Below are 17,874 nucleotides of genomic sequence, written 5' to 3' on the forward strand. Positions count from 1 at the left end.
AAGACAGGCCATACCGACTTGGGTCGCGGACAAGGGATTCCAAACCGACCATTCCAAAAACATGTCGTTGGCCAAACCAAACAGTCTATCGGCGCTAGTAGTCAGACCAAACAGTCTTGGTTAACCCTTGGTGTCAGTCCAAACCCACCTAAGGTAAGACAATTGGTCAGATCATGATCGATTACATTGATATTTACTCACATCGCAAAAACTCAAGGAAAGCAAAACTATGTTTGTTGAAGCAGATTATGGTCTATTTGCAGGAACTGGAGGATTTAATTCTGATATACTCTAACTTATTTTATATATTCTTTCCTGAACCAGCTTAACGTAAGCTGGCTAGGCGATAGAAATGGTCAACTATATGACATAAACATTACATAATGCAATGCCCTCCTTGCATTGAATGTTATACTCTTTGTCATTTAGCATTGTGTTACGCAGTATAAAACAACTCAAAATTTTACCATTGGCTCATAAACATGATGAGGGAGGTATTTTTTTTCCTTTTCATCTTACCATTTGGAAGGCGTGACACAATTCCGCCTTCTCATACTCCAACTTCTCCTCCAACTCCCTCTTCTTGTCCTGGAATGCCTGCAACTGTTTCTCGTGGTCACTGCTCAGACCCCTCTCTAAGTCCTTCTTCTCCTGTGCAAATCTCTTCGAAGCTTCCTCCTTCTCTTTTTTAAACAGTGTATCCTTCTCACGCAGTTGGCGCTCACAGTCCTAAATGTGATTTTAGTTCACACATGGATCTCATTAGCTGCAACCGTGGATATATGTTGATGAAACCTTGCTTTCTTATCAAAACAGTTATGCAATGAAAATTGGTGACGGATTACAGCAAAAGCTGTGAGAAAAATTCCTCAAAATTTTACGCTACATACTAAACCAACAACATTTAAAACGCATAAAGCGGCAGAGACTAAAATAACTGACTAAAATTTTAGAATGAAACCAGTGGAAACAGGAGAAAGGATCAGTGCGGACTGTTCAAACCTGTTTAATTTGGTTCACTTCTTTATCGTGTTTCCGCTTCATTGAAGAGTTCTCTTCTTTTAATCTCTGAATCTCAGACTCTAACCCTTCAGTGGCCCCAGTATTTGCGGGTGCAGCCACAGCTGGAGACGCAGTCCGAGGGGAGGGCTGAGGTGCTTCCACATTCGGCATTTCTGAACAATTATTAGTTTCGGACAGAGCAAAAATTTGTTCTTTATCTTTTTAGGTCTTCTGTACACAGATCAAGCTTATAATAAATTTTTTCGTGCACTTGCATGACAGCATCATACTTTATTTCTAAAAAATTCGAGCACTTAAATATTTCCGCATATCAGTTCCCTGGTTGACACTTCTTGGGAATCATACCCAAAAACCATATATGGTCTCATATCGGCCATACAAAAAATTCTTTTCTAGCAATGAATGCCCATAATTGCGTATATAATTCTTATATGGTATCCAGTGCGTAGAAATATGCATTCTTTCAACACCCATTCATCGTTTGCATAGCAGTCCCAACTTTGCGCGCTATAAACCACTTATGTCAGCTTGGTACTGTATATGGTTCCTATATTTTTCTTACATGGTTCAAATATGGTTCTTAAATGGTCCCTTCATAACTCAAAACTATAGTTTTACTTGGTGCCATGAACATAAACGGTCTTAGAAATGATTGCCAAGATACCATAAAATTCAATTTTTTCAAGTGTCTTGAAGAATTTGTCTTGTGTTTCTGTTTTAAGAGTATTTCGAGCGATGTTGACTTTTTTCATATCCAATTTACCATAACTCCATATATGTCTTTCCCAATAAAATTATGACAGCAGTCTTTTAATAATGACAGTCCTTATAGTGAGCACTCTCCAAACATAATTGGGTGCATAGGAATATTTTGATGGTTCGAGTTTGTTTGTTAAGTCACTTTTGGCCGATCCACTTATTTCGGAGATTTTGCACAAAATTACCACTAAAAAACTCTAGAGAACTGAATCGATCCATGACCATTTTCAGTTTCTCGAAAAAACTGAATCTGAGAATTTTAAGAAGTTTCTATTTTCATTTTTAATTGGTATAATGGAGATGCATAATCAAAACGAAGATTTGATTCAATAGCCTCCAATGAGAGTCTAGAAAAAAAAAGTTTTTTTTTCATCTCACGCTCGTAGTTAACCAAAAAGAGTGTTATTATTGCAGTGAAACCGTTTCTATTCTTGCAAAAGCCCATAAACACGTAATTGAAGTAATTATAAAGAAGAAGGAATTATTCTGGGGATATTTTTATTTGATCAAATTTTAAATAATCATTTTTTAGGTAACAAATTCAAGAATAGAGGCTTATTCAACTTAATTTTTCATCAAATTGTGTGCGCAAAATTTTGATATCTACTTCTTTAAAACCATGATTTAGGAAGATATGCGTTCAAAAATATAGAAAAGTTGTTGAGCAAATTGTGAACATCATCAAGTTGCAAACTTGCTCAAAATTGTTAGTGTTTTTTAAGATCTTTGTTTCACTGTAAGAGTTCTAAGCGTTGGTGAATAACAGTAACACTAAACGAAATTAGCTCAAAATTGCTTCAAATTTAGAAATATTTGTCGCCATTCTGTGTATCTGTGTTCCAGGATAGTCAACAGCACACTAATTTAAATGAAATGAAAGTAATCCTAATTAATAAATAAGTTTTAAAAAATCCTTCGCAATAGTTGTTTCGGATTAAGAAGACCATTAGTACTTTTAGAAATACCCAGATCACAGCTCATCAGAACAATTAAGACTCTATATTGGGTCTCTTCTAATTTCAGAATAGGTTTGGGCAGTAAAGTTTTAGGCTGAATGAAAAGATTTGCAAAGATTTACATGATCAAAATCGTGGACAATGGTTAACTTTATGCATTGCTCGTTACTGTTGTCCAAGACTATAGCATCCCATTTTTACCTTGGACAAAACTGACGCATATTTAGAAAATCTGGCTATTTATGGTATCTGTTGTCCTTAAATAAATGGCACCACGAAATCTCAAATTTGCAAAAGTGCACTATTTGCACCCTAATGAAGTAGGAAGATTTCTGGGCAATATTTACAAATCTCATCGTTTTAACAAAAGTATATAAAAAGGAAAATGAAAAGTTGATTACCGGATTCAATATCTAAGTCAATTATGACAGGGCTGAGTGTCCTCTGATGAAGTAACTCTCGTGGGTTTCCACTGCTGCTGTTCTCTCCCTGTGACTTTTCCGCTTCCTCCTTTTCCTTCTTACTTGAATCCTCCTTTCCAGCTTCAGAGTTTTTATCGTCTTTGGCCGCCTCCTCAGGAGATGGGGAGTCCTGTTTCTTCTGGAATATGGAAAACATTTTTCCCGGTGCCTCGATTTCTCCGTTTGTGCCGCGTTAAAAATTTTTTCCTTGTACGAGGCAGTAAAAAGTTGTGGATAAAAAGTTGAAGCTTTCAGCCAATAACTGCTCGTTTTTGTTTGTTAAGTGCTTAGCGTTGAAGGATATAATGAAAATGATAATGTGTGCAAATAAATTAAATAATATTTTAATGTCTTTGTCAGCAGTGCTGAAAAGCAGGATAAAGAGTGTAGAAATATCAGCGAATTGGTTTTTCTAGCAATATAGTTTGCTTAGTGCTCAAAACTATTTAACACTTGCGCTTAAACAAGACTAGAGTCAGTTTTGAGGATAAAAACTTTGAGGAGGATAAATATGTTAAAATATTATGTCAAAGGAAGGATAAATTTAGGAATATTTCCACAGCATTGCCACGCTTAAATACCACTATGCAATGCAAAAGATTCTGGTGGTTAAGCATATGTGAAGTGCGTTCATTTGCTTTAATGAATGGCGTCTCAACCACTGAAAAATTTTAAATAAAATGGAAAACTGTAAATTTTCCCTTTTTTGTAGTTTCGGCTAGCTGCATTGGGAAAAAAATCCGAGAAAAAATTATTAAAAAAGCCGATATTTGGTCTTCATAGGGAGTAGGAGGGAGAGAGTACATTATTTGATTATGTTGGATTTCGACCAGTTAGAGGGTCCAATGTCAATTTGAGTGCTCACCCTGACATTCTAAGACAAAAAGGTCTAATTACACATGAAAGAGTGTGAAAACGAGCGAGAAAATAACCAGACAGGCTCTCAAAAAACTCTATATTCGTTATAACACACCATCAGGAGTTCTATATAGGAGGTCATTTTGCTCCGTAAAATCTTAGTATGAGAGCATAGAATTCTGGAAGCCATCTCGAACTCCCTAAATTTTGCTCAAAAATTGATAAAATATTGACTGACTAGAGCGCAGAAACATTTATTTGCTCAGGCAATCATTTTTATCCGCAAGAGAGTGGCAATTAATGATAGGGGAACACAAATTAAAGAAATCTTGAAAATCTAAAAGAATAATTATTTCTAACTGATTATAAATAATGACAGAATTTCTTTTTATATCACTTTTAATCAATGAACAGTGGCACTAATTGGAATTATGAGTAAAATTTACAATAGAATCCTCGATAATAAATAATTTATTTTTCTGAAAATCTTATTGGAGCAAAAGTTACTAAAAGATCAAAGATTCTCGTGAAAACTGCGAATACAGTCTCCTCCCTTTTTTGAAAAAGCTATTGATATTAAAATCAACATGTGTTAAAAAAACAATTAAAAAGTACCATTTGATTAACGCGTTTTCAACATTAAAACAAAAATTTAAAAATCTTTAAAAATTATTTGTCATTGCATTGTATAAAAACACTATCTGGGTGGGTTACGTGTCCTCTTTCATTGAAGATTTTGTGATCTTGGATACTTTATACCTTAGGTTGGAATTAGATCTCAGGCAAGATCGAAGGTGCCAGATTGAATTTGACAAGATCAAATGTGCCTTGGATTGAGTATGTAACAAAAAACAATTTTGCTTTATAATTTTGCCATATAATTTGCGTACTAACTTTCAATGGTAGATAATTATGTAATTATGCTTGCGTTTGAAAGAAGAAAGCTCTGAAAAAAGAGACCAAATTCGTAGTTTTTTTAATTTTCGTATGCCAATTTGTCATTGCGGACACAAAAATCTTCGTTTGTTTTTTTTTCTGGTGTCTTTTTTCTAAAGCGTGTAATTGTGATTTGTCCTTTTTGTCATATTTAGAATCTCAAGACCAACAAAATACAGTATCATAATAGTGTTTGAAAAAATTGAAGAACAATTTAGGGATCAAATTGAATGATTAAAACTGTCACTAACTGCTTCGCAGTTAGAAATTGAAAACTCAAACAGTTTTAATGAAAATTATAACTTAAAAAATTGAAACTCAGGTTAGATGCAAAAATTGTGCCACAGTTGATGTTCAAATCAAGGCAGAGTCCGAAATCAAAGCAGCATGTTTACTTGAAGTCCCAAACTTCACTTTGGACGACTTCAAAAAACTTGCAAAGGGCATTTTTTGTAAAGGTGGCAACAAATCTTTGCACCTAACATGAGTACTATAACGCTTGGTTAAAGTTTCTGACAGGGCTAAAAATATTAACTAAAACAGAAAACAGTTATTCAACAGTTTGGCACCCAAAATTTTGTGGATAAAAAAAATAAAGTTAAAATTTTTTCTCTCTATGATAAAATTCTGAAAGTTTTTCTATTGAATACTTTTATTTTCCATTCTGCTTTCCATCTTTTTTTTCAATTTTATGATTCAGGACTTTTAAGAGTCATACTATTTGCCTCTTCTTAAATCATAAAGTTTTTAAGTGACACCGCATTGATTTCTCCGAACCTACCCGGACTTGAGTCGCAGAGCTTTTCAGCGCTGAACGAGCACATTTCAAGAGTAAAAACTTATTTCAATTCTGAAACATTGTATCTCCAGAATATTTTAGGTTTCTTTATGTGCAGTATTTCTTCATTATGATTATATTGATGGCATAGAGTTCGCCCAGGCTAAACTTATCCTGTGTAGTCTGAAAATTACTCATACCCCAAAGTTAAGTCTGAGCAGAGTAATGTCATACATTTGTAGCTCATAACTTGTAATTACTATAGAAGTATACACACAATTTATATTTAAGCTAGTTTGTAGGCAATTACAACAAAGCCCATTTAGCTCAGTGGTTACGACTTGCTACACAAATTAAATGTTACATGTACCCAGGCGCAAGTTCGAATGGCATACAAAGCAGACCTTTCTGGCGGGAATTAAGCTGAACATATTATTTTTCATGAAGTAAATTTCACTCAAAAATCAGACTGGCCATTGTAAATAGTGACATGAACAGAGTACTGGCCATCCTAAAAAACAGAATGTCTTTAGACTGATTCAGCCCTGATTTGCTCTGCCACCAACCTCCGGGTAGTTTCACAAAAAGGAAAATTCTCAGACCTGATCAAATTTATTGCTTTAGCATCTATTAGAAATGCTTTTTGCCTTTGATTTTGTAAGTTTTTAAATTATGTCTGAATGCCAATTTTCATGGTTACTTATGAATTTGAAATCGTTCCAAAGAGTAAAACAACTTACTAAGGCTTGTTGCCAAAAAATTTGTGTTTGACTCTTTGCTTTTGCTCAAGAGTTATCGCTCTATTTCTTATTTCATTTGTCGTCAGATGTTTCTTCTCGGTATTGTGGTACTTTAGATTTCAAAAAATAACAGAAATTGCTGCAGAAGTGAGATAGTAAAAGAAGTGACTCTTAGAGAAGAAAAACTTGTACCTGCGTTCAAAAAAAATCTGAATGAAGAGAAAATATTAGGGTTTTAATTAATCTTTGAAGGACACTTTCTTTCATTTTGGACACGTAAACCTTCGGTTTGTGTTTGCATGATATTTGTCTGTTCCAAATTCAACACTTCTGAATTTTTCCATTCCTTTTATCTAGAAATTCAAGGCCAGCAAAATTGCGTTTCGTGTTAATATTCGAGCAAGTTTTGTGTTAAAAAATGAATTTTAAAGCATTATTTTTGAATGCTTGAATTTGCGACAAACAATTTTAGGATATGGAATTAGAAAAATTAACAAATAACAAATTTAACAAAAATTTGAAACAAGAAATTGTAGATCAAATTTTAGATGCAGTATTTATGCCAATATTGATTTTCAGTTTGAAATGAGGTCAAGGTGAAGTGAAAATTCGTGAAATAAAACAAAAAGATCATATTTTCTCCATTTTCAGTCGCAAAATCTACTGTGGGCATTTTCCGGCCCTTTTCATGAAATATTCAGCATCTGAAATCAGATCTACATATTTTTATTTCAAGTATCTGTTGAGCTAAAAACAATAAAAAACGAAAAAATAAAAATAATTTTATTGTGATAATTCGCAGTTATTTTTTATCTGAACCTAAAACTAAAAAAAGCTTTCCTTATTGAACCACTTTTTCCTCGTGGATGATGCTTCATGCGGATGATTTTTCTTATTAAGGACTTCGATGGAACGCAAATCAAGTAAAAATTTCAGCCGTTGAAATTACATCAAATATGAACCCAGTCAAAGTTTTTGATGTCAAGGTATCGGAAGCTCTTGGAGAGCTGACATTTTTGTCTGAAATTGTATGAATTCTTCTTTAATTGCCTATTTGTTCAACAACTCTAAAAATTTTGAAAGTCTTTAAGTAAGTAGATCAACATTGATTCCTCTAAGTCTATCTAAAGTTCCAAAAATGGAAGCAGCACTAATTGCTCTATTTTTTGTTCCGACCCCAACTTTAGTGGGGAGGGAGGAACTATGTACTCAACTGGGGTTTTTTTTTGTTCAGTCAATTTTGGCCGGTATATTTATTCATCGTAGAGAATTGTGAGTGGTATCATTGAAAAGCCCGTCCAGCGTAGAATACGGAATTAAAAAGATTTTTTCAATTTTTGTGTTTTACAGGGAGTTATCGAGGTTTAAAGTTTTGTGAACATTCGACTGTTTTTGTTCACATTTTCAGTATTTTTTGCTAAAATTTGGCACAATTTCGATAATATAATTCAAAATAAAATAAAATTTTTAACGGCAGAGTGTTGTTGTTACCGTTAGAGATAGAAAAGCGTTGCTGAATTGATTGACTGAAGTATTTTTGGCTAAAATTTTTGATAACATTTTCAAAATTCAAACTATTTTCATCAAAAATGGCACAAAATATGCATTTTTGGTCCACTTTGCTAAAGTTTGCTGGACTTAGTGACCTAGAAACCTTAACACAGACTCCCTAAACTTAAAAAAGCGCTAATTGCAATTAGACGTCGTATTAAAGTCTTCTGGAATCAAAACTTTGACATTTTTTGCATATTTAACTCTATAATTATACAAAATGCATCTTTTTTTTAACATTTGAAGAATTCCACTCAACAATTGGTCTAACTCGCAAATACTCGGAACACTTGATCAGTTTATTGGACGCGTGACTCTGGGAGAGGTTCGATAATTTCATGGACTCGTAGAATCAGAGACTTTTTGGTTTTTATTTTGATGCTGCCTTTTTTCAAGATATTTTGCTTTTGTTTTTTTAATGTTAATTACTGACAATATTTTTTTCGCGGCTCCGTTAATGACGGCTCCAATTTACATAAATTGGAGGCCGAATGTAGATACAGTTTGTTTTTGGAGAACCAAAGGGTTTTTATGGCTTTGAGAAAGAGTTTAAGAAAAATATAATTGACTTCTTATCTTTTGCCTTCAATTGTTAATCTTTTGGCAGTCTGATTTTTACGTTTGACCACTAAAAGATCTAAATATCATTCTCAAAAGGTGCAAGTGAACCTTTTCTAATCTTTCGGTTATTACCTAATGTCTTTTATTTTATTGAAATTTAGATACTTTTCAGTTTTTGTGGCTCTTTTTCTTGTCAATTTGTGATAGTCGTTATGGTGATCAAAGGAGACGCAAATCAAGATGTTATATTCTCGCGGTTACTACCTTATAAATTTAATGGCTTCAAACGTGTGGTTTCGTAAAGTTGTTTTAGAAACTTATCAGTTCAGTTTGTAATTAATGTTTTTATAGTCTTATGATTTAAGTTTATGATTTAGTTTTCGGAGTATGTGCAAGACAAACTGTCTACTCTCTTAGTCGAAAGCTTTTTGTTGGCTATGAATTTTGAAAATATTTGTTTTTAATAAAAAAAGAGATAGATTTTTGAGATCTGCCCATTTTATTTCTGTTAAATTGTAGCTCAGCATCTCTATATAAAATTCACATCATTTATCTCTTGAAATATAATTGCATCTTAATAACGGTTTTATTTTCCTCAAATGGTCTTTCTTCTTGGAACAACCAGTTTTCTTAAAACAAATTTTCGTGATTTTTGCAATTTTGCTACTTTTTTGTAGGTTTTTGTTTTCTTTTCACAGTATCGCAATAATTGGCGTCATTTGACTTACAAATGTTGTCACCTGCAAAAAATGCAAATGAAGATTTTTATTGTTTTTAGTGATCACCTTAATATTTAATTGATAGGGGAGACATCGTTTTCGTGCATTATTTTTTGTGAAAATTTTGCCTGATTTGTCGTTTTTTTTGTAGTCGTATGACCTATCGTGGATAATGAAAGGCCTCAGTCGCTCTTTTTTGAGGTATAAAAGACTCTCTCAATGATTTCATTCGATGCGTAATGTTTCTAATCGTTTCGAACTTAATTCTTTTTTTAAAAAAAAGCAATGTTTTAATAATATTTGCCCCCTTTTGCTCATTTTTAGAAGACTTGTTGCAAAGTCGCATTGAGGAAAAGTCCCATATTTTGTTCGAAAAAAGTACCGGTTAATTTACTGAGTATAAATTTTATCTGATGCCATTTTGATTTTTTTATTAGTGGTTTTCAAAAAAAGGATCAGGAGTTTTGGTCTTAATTAATATTTGTAACTATTTGATTTTTATTGCCGTCTTTTTTGGTAGTCATATTATGGTAGACACAGGTCTGATAGGCCCTCTAGAGTAGATTGTTTTATTCTTTTAGTAGTTTGTTGAACGATATGTTGATATGTTAATTTTTTTATCTCTTCCTCATTTGGTAGACAATTCAGTGAAAAATGTAGATGAGCGGGGTCGGAACTTAATGTGCGAACGCTCATTACCGAGCCTCTTTGTTAGTTTTTAGTTTTACTTATTGAAAAAAATTGTTCTCTTTGGCTTTGAATAACCAAACATTGCAAATTTTTGAACTGACAATTTTCAATGGAACTGTGATAGATTTTCACATTTTTCTGGATTATGATAAAGTACGCCAAAAAACAGAGTAGTGAGTGACCACTGAAAAAATCTAGCAGCAAAACGTCAGGATTTACCTTGAATGATGACAACTGAAGTTCGGTCTCCAAGTTTAGAATGGTGTCCTCTTTAAGCTGAATAGTCTGAAACATTGTTAAAACGTGATAAGATAGCTGCATTGTTGGCCTTACTTGTATATATCAAAAACTCTTCAATTTTTTACTCTTCGGTCGGAAGAAGAATATGATGGAAAAAGAGCTACAGCATACTTTGAAAACAACATTTAGCAACAATTTCAAACATAACCATAATCATATCGAAATGGTAATTTCGATATGATTATGGTTATGAAAACAACATTTAGCAACAACTTCAAACATAACCATAATCATATCGAAATGGTAATTTCGATATGATTATGGTTATGAAAACAACATTTAGCAACAATTTCAAACATAACCATAATCATATCGAAATGGTAATTTTTTAGCATAGTTTAGCAAAGGTACATTTGCATTTCATTTTGTGCACCCTAATAGGGTTGTTCGTTAAACTACGGAATTATGGATGGTCAATGTCTACCTTTGGTAACATTTGTTGTTTTGGTTTAACATTTGATTGTATAAATAATGAAATCGCTGTGCAGTGTCATAATATCTATAATTTTTGTGGAGGGGTATCAATGTTGCAAGGCAATGAAAGCTAATTGGTTCGTGTCTGACCGGGTAATCTTTTAACAGCTGCTTACCTTGTGAAGCTGCTTGATTGTTGCGGCACTTCTGCTCAGCTTTTCTGTTGCAACTGAAAAGAGCATCTTCTTAAATTTGGTTAAACTACAAGTCTAACTTTTGAAACCAAGTCAGATTCGTTTAATAAGTTGTCTCACTTTTTGCTCAGATGGTTTTTAAATTTCAAATTGTAACAAGGCGGCTCAATGTGCGTTCGCACATGATGTTCCGACCCGAGCTCATCTACATTTTTGACTTATTTTTCAACCAAATGAAGAAATAACAAAAATAGATGTTTGAGTTTAAAACAATCGTTACACAACCTATCTACTAATTGAATAACATAATGCCATGCCTTATTACTGCGCCAATGAGATCTGACATAAAAAAGACTACGAGACAAAAAACAACAAAAAAAATTAACAAAAATAAAAATTTCACGGCAAAAAATGAATATCTAAATTTAAAAGCACATAGCAACAACGTCAAAATGCAGTCAGATAAAACCTTTACTACTCAAATTTAATTTCTCCTAAAAATACAGTGGATGGAAAATTTTCTTAATGAGACTATGTTACAAGTCAACAAAGAAAACTATCAATGAGGCGAAATTCTAAAATTAATAAACATATTTTAAACCAAGAAATTTCAAAAGTCTTAAAAATCATCAGCTTTTAACTAAATAATTTTGATAAATAACTAAAAGTTGTTGCAAAACCAAAAGGCTTTGTCTTTGGGTAGACTAAGCCTTAGAGACGAACTAAAAAAAACTTAAAAAAAATTAGAAACGGTTTGCGAAAATAAACTATTGCTACCATTAAAATCATCAGCTATTATCTGAATATTACGTATTTTTAATTTAATTCTTATTTCTACTAATTCAGCTGCAGGAATTATACTGACAGATTAAAGAAGTTTATTTAGGCAAGATTTGTAAACCATTTGGAGCTGTTACTATGCGATTGTTCTGAAAGAAGAATAGAAAAGCAAAAAATGACTACTCAAAAAACGTTTATAAAAACGCATATTGTCCAACAAACAAAGCATCGGTGACAAATATTATCAGTAGATATGTTATTTTTTGAAATACGAGAAACTGGATGTGACCTCTCATTGATGATAATAAGTTACAATTTGACGAAAGGAACAGCAAAAACAGAAAAGCTTGAAAAATGTTTGAAAATGTATATCATAAACTTTAAGACTAAGGACTATAAACTCACCAATTGATTCGTGTAACGTCAATAATTCAATCCTCAACTTCAAGTTTAAGAGACTTGTCAGCAATTTACAGCTACCTAAAGAACAAAAACAGGCAAAAACAGCAATTTCAATAAAAAAATTGGGCGAGAAAAGTGTCGAAGGCATTAAAAAATGAACTTTTCACTAAAAATTTTTCTATGTTCAATTAATTTTTAACAGCAATGAATTTCACTTTTTTATCAATATAGATTCATGAAATCAAATATGAACAAATACATTAGAACCAGGAAATTTTTGAGAAAACTCGTAGTATAAACTAGTAGTGATTTCATTAGCTTTCAACGGAATCCACTAAACACGCTAAACGAAGCCTCCAATGGGACAACAGGTTTGATGATCGAAATCATTTCCAATTGCGATTAGAATAAAGTTTGGAAAATTTGTATAATATTTGGATAATGTGATAGGAGTTCAAAAGTAACCAATAACAAGCAAATATCCAAAAAAAAATTTTTTAATTTTGAATTCTTGTGTCATTGAAGTCATATAATCATTAGTTAGAAAATTAAAAAGCCAACGAAGTTTATGTTAGTTTCAGTAGAAAGCAAATGGGTTTTGTCAATACTGAGACTGACTAACAGTTCACCAAAACTTTACGGTTGGTTAATGTTCAAAAAAAGTTTTGAAAAATTATTTTTAAATTCTTAACAGCAATTAAATTCAATAAGTTTCAACGGAAGTTAATAAGTACGCTCAAAAATACTTCAATATGTGAATGAGGATGTTTGTCATGCATAGGTGATTAATAAGACATCACAACAAGTCTTATGACTATGAAAACAAAAACAAAAACAGGCGAAAACCAAAAATCAGTAGAAAAGTGCAGGAAGAAAAGGTCGAAGCCATTCAAAACCATAAGTTTTTCTCTGAAAAATTTATCTGTGATCCACTGAACGTCTTCTTTAAGCCAATAGGAGCTGTCAATTTTAGGTTATTGTGATAAGATTTCAAAAGTAACCAATAATACAGAAATATCCAAAAAAAATAAAAAACCTTTTGAAATCTCGAAGTGTCATTGAAGTCATCAATAATAGTTTGAAGATAAAATAGCCAACTAGATCAAATTTGGTTACAGTAGGACGGAAGAGGTTGTTGTCATCACAGAGACTGACTTACAGTTCACGATAATAAGTTTATGATTGGTTAATGTTCAAAAAAATTTTCGAAAAATTATTTTAAAAGTTTCAACAGCCATTAGCTGTCCACTGAAAGCACTAGATATGCTCACTTAAATCTCTTTACGGAATATATTGCACTGTTAGTCAAAGAGTCTATGCCATAACCTCAAAAATAAATTCAAAATTTCATTTAAAATGACGAAAACTCAGAGTCGAACTTAAAAAAACATGAGCAATTCCCTGAAAACGATTTTTTTTGTTCATTGGGCTTCATTTGACTGTGAAGCAGGTTTGTAATTAACGGAACTTCGATATGAAAAGTGACTTGTGTCTAGGTGATTGAAAAAAGCAAGAAGAAGTAGAAAAGTTTTTTTAAAAAAAAGAGCTCTCAAATAGAGTTCGATTTTTGATATTGAAGCTCCCTATGAGACCAGAACTAGTTTTTTATCGCTTTTAGTCAATTAGGAACACAAAATTGGTTCATTTTTTGGCAAGAAATTCAAATTTAAAATACTATTTTTGAAGAAAATGTCTTAATTTGAAGAAAAATCAGACTAAAAGTGAACAAATATCCCGTGTTCAGACAAAACTTCAATCCTCGATAACTCCCCGAAAACAACGAAAATCAAAAAATCTTTTTAATTTTGAATTCTACGCTGGACCAGCTTTTTAATGATACCCCTCACATTTCTGTGCGATGAATATATCGATCGGCCAAAATTGACTGAACAAAAAAAACCCATTTGAGTATATAGTTCCTCCCCCCCCCACAAGTGGGGTCGGAACAATTAAAGTTATACAGCGTGGGCTTACATTGGAAAACTTTCAGGGTGTAGCCCTACAATTCAGTCAGAATTTTTTTTCACAATTAACAATAATTGTCAATATTGTACAATAGACAAAATTTTGAGTGATTTCAAAATTTTAACCAATTTTTTTCAAGTTTTCATATATATAGAACATTCTGAACGATTGAAAACTGAATACATTTTTATCTATTACAGTTAATTGATAAAAATTTTGACTGTGCTTGTCTTTATGCATAATAATCAAATTTTATATTTTCAGGAAAACGAACTTCAGAAACTAAACTTAGCTATACTCGTTCCAATATTTTCCCATCAGAGACAAGTAACAGCAAAAAAAACATGGATGAAGCTTGATGTATTCGAGTTGACTACTGCCCTTGTGGTAGACTTTTCAGAGAATTTGAAAAGTTTTTTTAAGTTAATCTTACTTTTTGGGCAGAGATTGCAATACAAAATGGTGTCCCAGTGAATCGAAACTTGGTACATCTTGATAAGAACATACTAAATCTTGGTAAATCTTGCCAAGATCTTGCCATGGTACTTACCAAGAAAATACCAAGATATGTACGAACTTGCAAGTTTTTTGCATGGCTGTCAAGAAACAAGATCTTGGCAAGATTTCCTAGAAAGATTAACCATGACATGGTAAGATATATCAAGTATTAAAAATTCAATAGCACCCAAAAACAAGATGTAGCAGGAAATCATAAGATTAAGCAAGAATTATCAAGAAATAGCAAGAATTATCAAGAATTATCAAGAATTATCAAGAATGTCGGAAAATACTGCTCCCGTTAGTTTATTGACCAACAAATGAGCCGCTTTTTTCCAGTATAATGAAATTTTTAAGTGGATGCTAGCTCGGTATGTACATAGTACACACCTTATACAGGACCGCCACCGTGAAGGCCCCCACTAAGGTCCCAAAAAAATTTAACAAATTGTAACATGACATAAGACAAAAAAGCAAGCGTTGAAAAAACAAGACAGCAAAAAAAAACAACGCTCGGCAAATTGAATACATACAAAGCAACTACAGTATTTAAGCATCAAGCATCAAATACGAAAAATGAAAAAAAAGTCAGCTTAAAAACCATAAATTGTCAGGACTCCATTTTTTTCAAAAACAAAAATTCTGGCAGTTTAGGCTCATTCTTTTTGCAATTGAGAGTAACAATTTAAACGCTAACAATTGCGCTGCTGATTGGCCGGTTAGAAGCCAAAACTATAAAGAAGTTCAAAAAATTTAAAACCTTGATTTACTTCATTTAAAGCAATCATATGCATTTATTGTTGCGCATTTGAAGATTTTTCTTAAATCATTCTTGTAAATAGTTTAAACTATCACATTGTAGATCTTCAAGACGGTTCTTGCTGTTGTGAATGCCCAAAAGTAACTGACTTTTCAAATCAGTCAAAATTTGCGTCTTCAGAAGAAATTTCTTAGTCTTAACGGCTTGCGCAGAGTTTTCGTGAATTTGAATTCAATTCTTGCATTTTGACTGCATTTGTTGCTTTTTGTAGTCTCATGATTGAGAGTTTTTATAAAATATTAAATTGGCCTCCCTTAATGGTGCAATAAACTTAGTTAATACTTTCAGCTTATACCTAATGGCTCATATGTCTTCCTATTTTTTTGTTGTAAGAAAGTAACAGTTATCGTTGAGTTTGCCACTTTTTTAGATTTGGCCAACTTGCTGCTTTGATCAACAAAAGACAGATTGCATCTTCTTTGTAGAGAATGAAAGTTAAATCTCTCTAGATGTTTAAAGTTCCAATTAATGGTTTCATGGCTTCGCTATTGGGAGTTTTCCTAGAGATTTTTAGCTTTTGGCATTTGCCAAATTTTGTACTTGTTTTTTGTTGTTCTGTCATATTATCAACTTAAAACAGGTCCCATTGACTTTTGAGGAAATCGCAATTGAATATATATTACGTTGTAATGAGCCAAAATAGCTATTTTGTTGTCTGGTTTGTCTGGTCATGGCCGATTTTTCGCTGGATTCCTGGTTCATTTTTCCACCCAGTCACTTCGGGTTGCTTAGAAAAAGTTTTTCTATGTGTCAAGAATTATCAAGATTTTATCAAGTTACGCCAAGAAAATTTCTTGACATGTCTTGATAAGATCTTGCCAAGATCTTATCAAGGTGTTCCAAGAACTTTTGTCTATCAAGATCTTGGCAAGATGTGTCAAGTTTTGCACGAGTTGGCAAGATCTTGCATGACATGGCAAGGTGTATCAAGTTTCGTTTCACTGGGGTTGTACTACTTTATTGGCTGAAGGAAAAGTGGTCAAAAGTGTAGAGGTAAAAAACATGACGCTCTCACAAATGATTCCAAATTTTCATCTACCATCACCGATAATTGAAGTAGTGATGTGAACTTTTGGCATTATAATATGTAATCCGTATGATGATATAAGTTTGGAATCAAAACTTTCCGGAAAAAGTCTTAGAAAAAGTTTCAATTCAAAATAATAGCTGAAAGTTTTTCAAGAATATTTTCGTCTTCATCGAAACCTTCTCCATGAACGTATGATAACAATAAATTCACTAATAGTCTATTACAATTCAGATTTACTTTCAATCATTTTACTTCCAGCAAACTTATTTCAGAAATTGGGCTCGAAACCCAATAACAACGTCAAAAATTACTGAGAGCTGCAAAAAAAATTGTTTCCAATTTTTTTGATAATAAAAAATCTCACTTAAACTTCAAAATATGTTCAAGTGATGTTTTCTGTTTGATATTTCGCCTCAATTTCCCAAACAAATGGTTGAGCTCAATTTATAGAAGCACAAATTAGAGGAAAATGGCCAAAAACAATTAATCAGCTGCCAAAAATGTCTAATTTTAAGGGGCACTCCATTTTAATTACTCAACAAATAACAGGCTTTCTTATAGTACAATTTACTACAGTAAACATATCAATCTGTCGGGATTGGGAAGAAAATATCAACTTTATTCTGATAGTTTATAATAAAGTAGAGGTGACGATGATATCAGCGCAGTTAGAGCTTAAGTCCAAAAAACTTTTTTATGTCCTGTAATGAATTTCAATGAATCCAAATTTGATGCACCAAGATAAGACATGCATATTGTTAACATCTGCATAATTTGTAACAATTTGCTTTGCAATACCAACAATTCCTTGTATATCGTTATAAGATTTATGAAAATTTTCTCAAAAGCTCTTGAATTAATCTTAATAAATGTTGATAGTTTCCCAAACAATCAATTATTTACATTCTATAGAAGCAAAAGCTAGAAGAGCGTAGCCAAAAATAATGAATCAACGCTCCGAAAAATCTATATCTAAAGGGAACTCCGTTTGAATTACTGTACAAATGATAGGCTTTCTTATAGAAACAAAAACTCCTTTAACCTTGTAGTTTTGAATAAAGTAGACGTAAAGATGAATTTCGGTGAGGCCGAGACATGAGTCCAATTAATTTTTTCAAGCCTCAGTTCTTTTAGAATATTGTGATCATTTTCTAGAAAAATTCATTGAAAAATGTAACCTGATGAACCGAAAATTGATGCACCATGATAAAAACTGCATAACCTTAACATCTGCATAATATGAAATATTTTTCTTAGATCTTGAAATACAAACAAATCCTGGTATAAGTTCATTTAATTTTGTTTACCCTATAACAACTTTTCAAACTTCTGTTCTTAAAGAAATTTTCTCTCGATTTCTTGAAAAATCTCTTGAAAAATGCAATCCAATGAATCCAAACTTAATGCACCAAGATAAGACATGCATAATCTTAACATCT

At 32.4% G+C, this 17,874-nt stretch overlaps 1 protein-coding gene across 1 annotated transcript in view; it reads right to left on the reverse strand.

Moving 5' to 3' along the window:
* The window catches only part of LOC142339271 (uncharacterized), a 72,596-nt gene that overhangs the window by 9,810 nt on the left and 44,912 nt on the right, over positions 1-17,874 (reverse strand). The window contains exons 6-10 of the mRNA XM_075389174.1: positions 10,923-10,975; positions 10,252-10,317; positions 3,140-3,338; positions 1,003-1,175; positions 520-729 (exon numbers count right to left, since the gene is read on the reverse strand). Coding sequence (XP_075245289.1) covers positions 520-729; positions 1,003-1,175; positions 3,140-3,338; positions 10,252-10,317; positions 10,923-10,975 — 701 coding nt within the window. The remainder of the gene's footprint in view (positions 1-519; positions 730-1,002; positions 1,176-3,139; positions 3,339-10,251; positions 10,318-10,922; positions 10,976-17,874) is intronic.

Source organism: Convolutriloba macropyga, chromosome 5 (genome assembly GCF_964194025.1).
Source record: "Convolutriloba macropyga chromosome 5, txConMacr16.3, whole genome shotgun sequence".
NCBI classification, from domain to species: Eukaryota; Metazoa; Xenacoelomorpha; order Acoela; family Convolutidae; genus Convolutriloba; species Convolutriloba macropyga.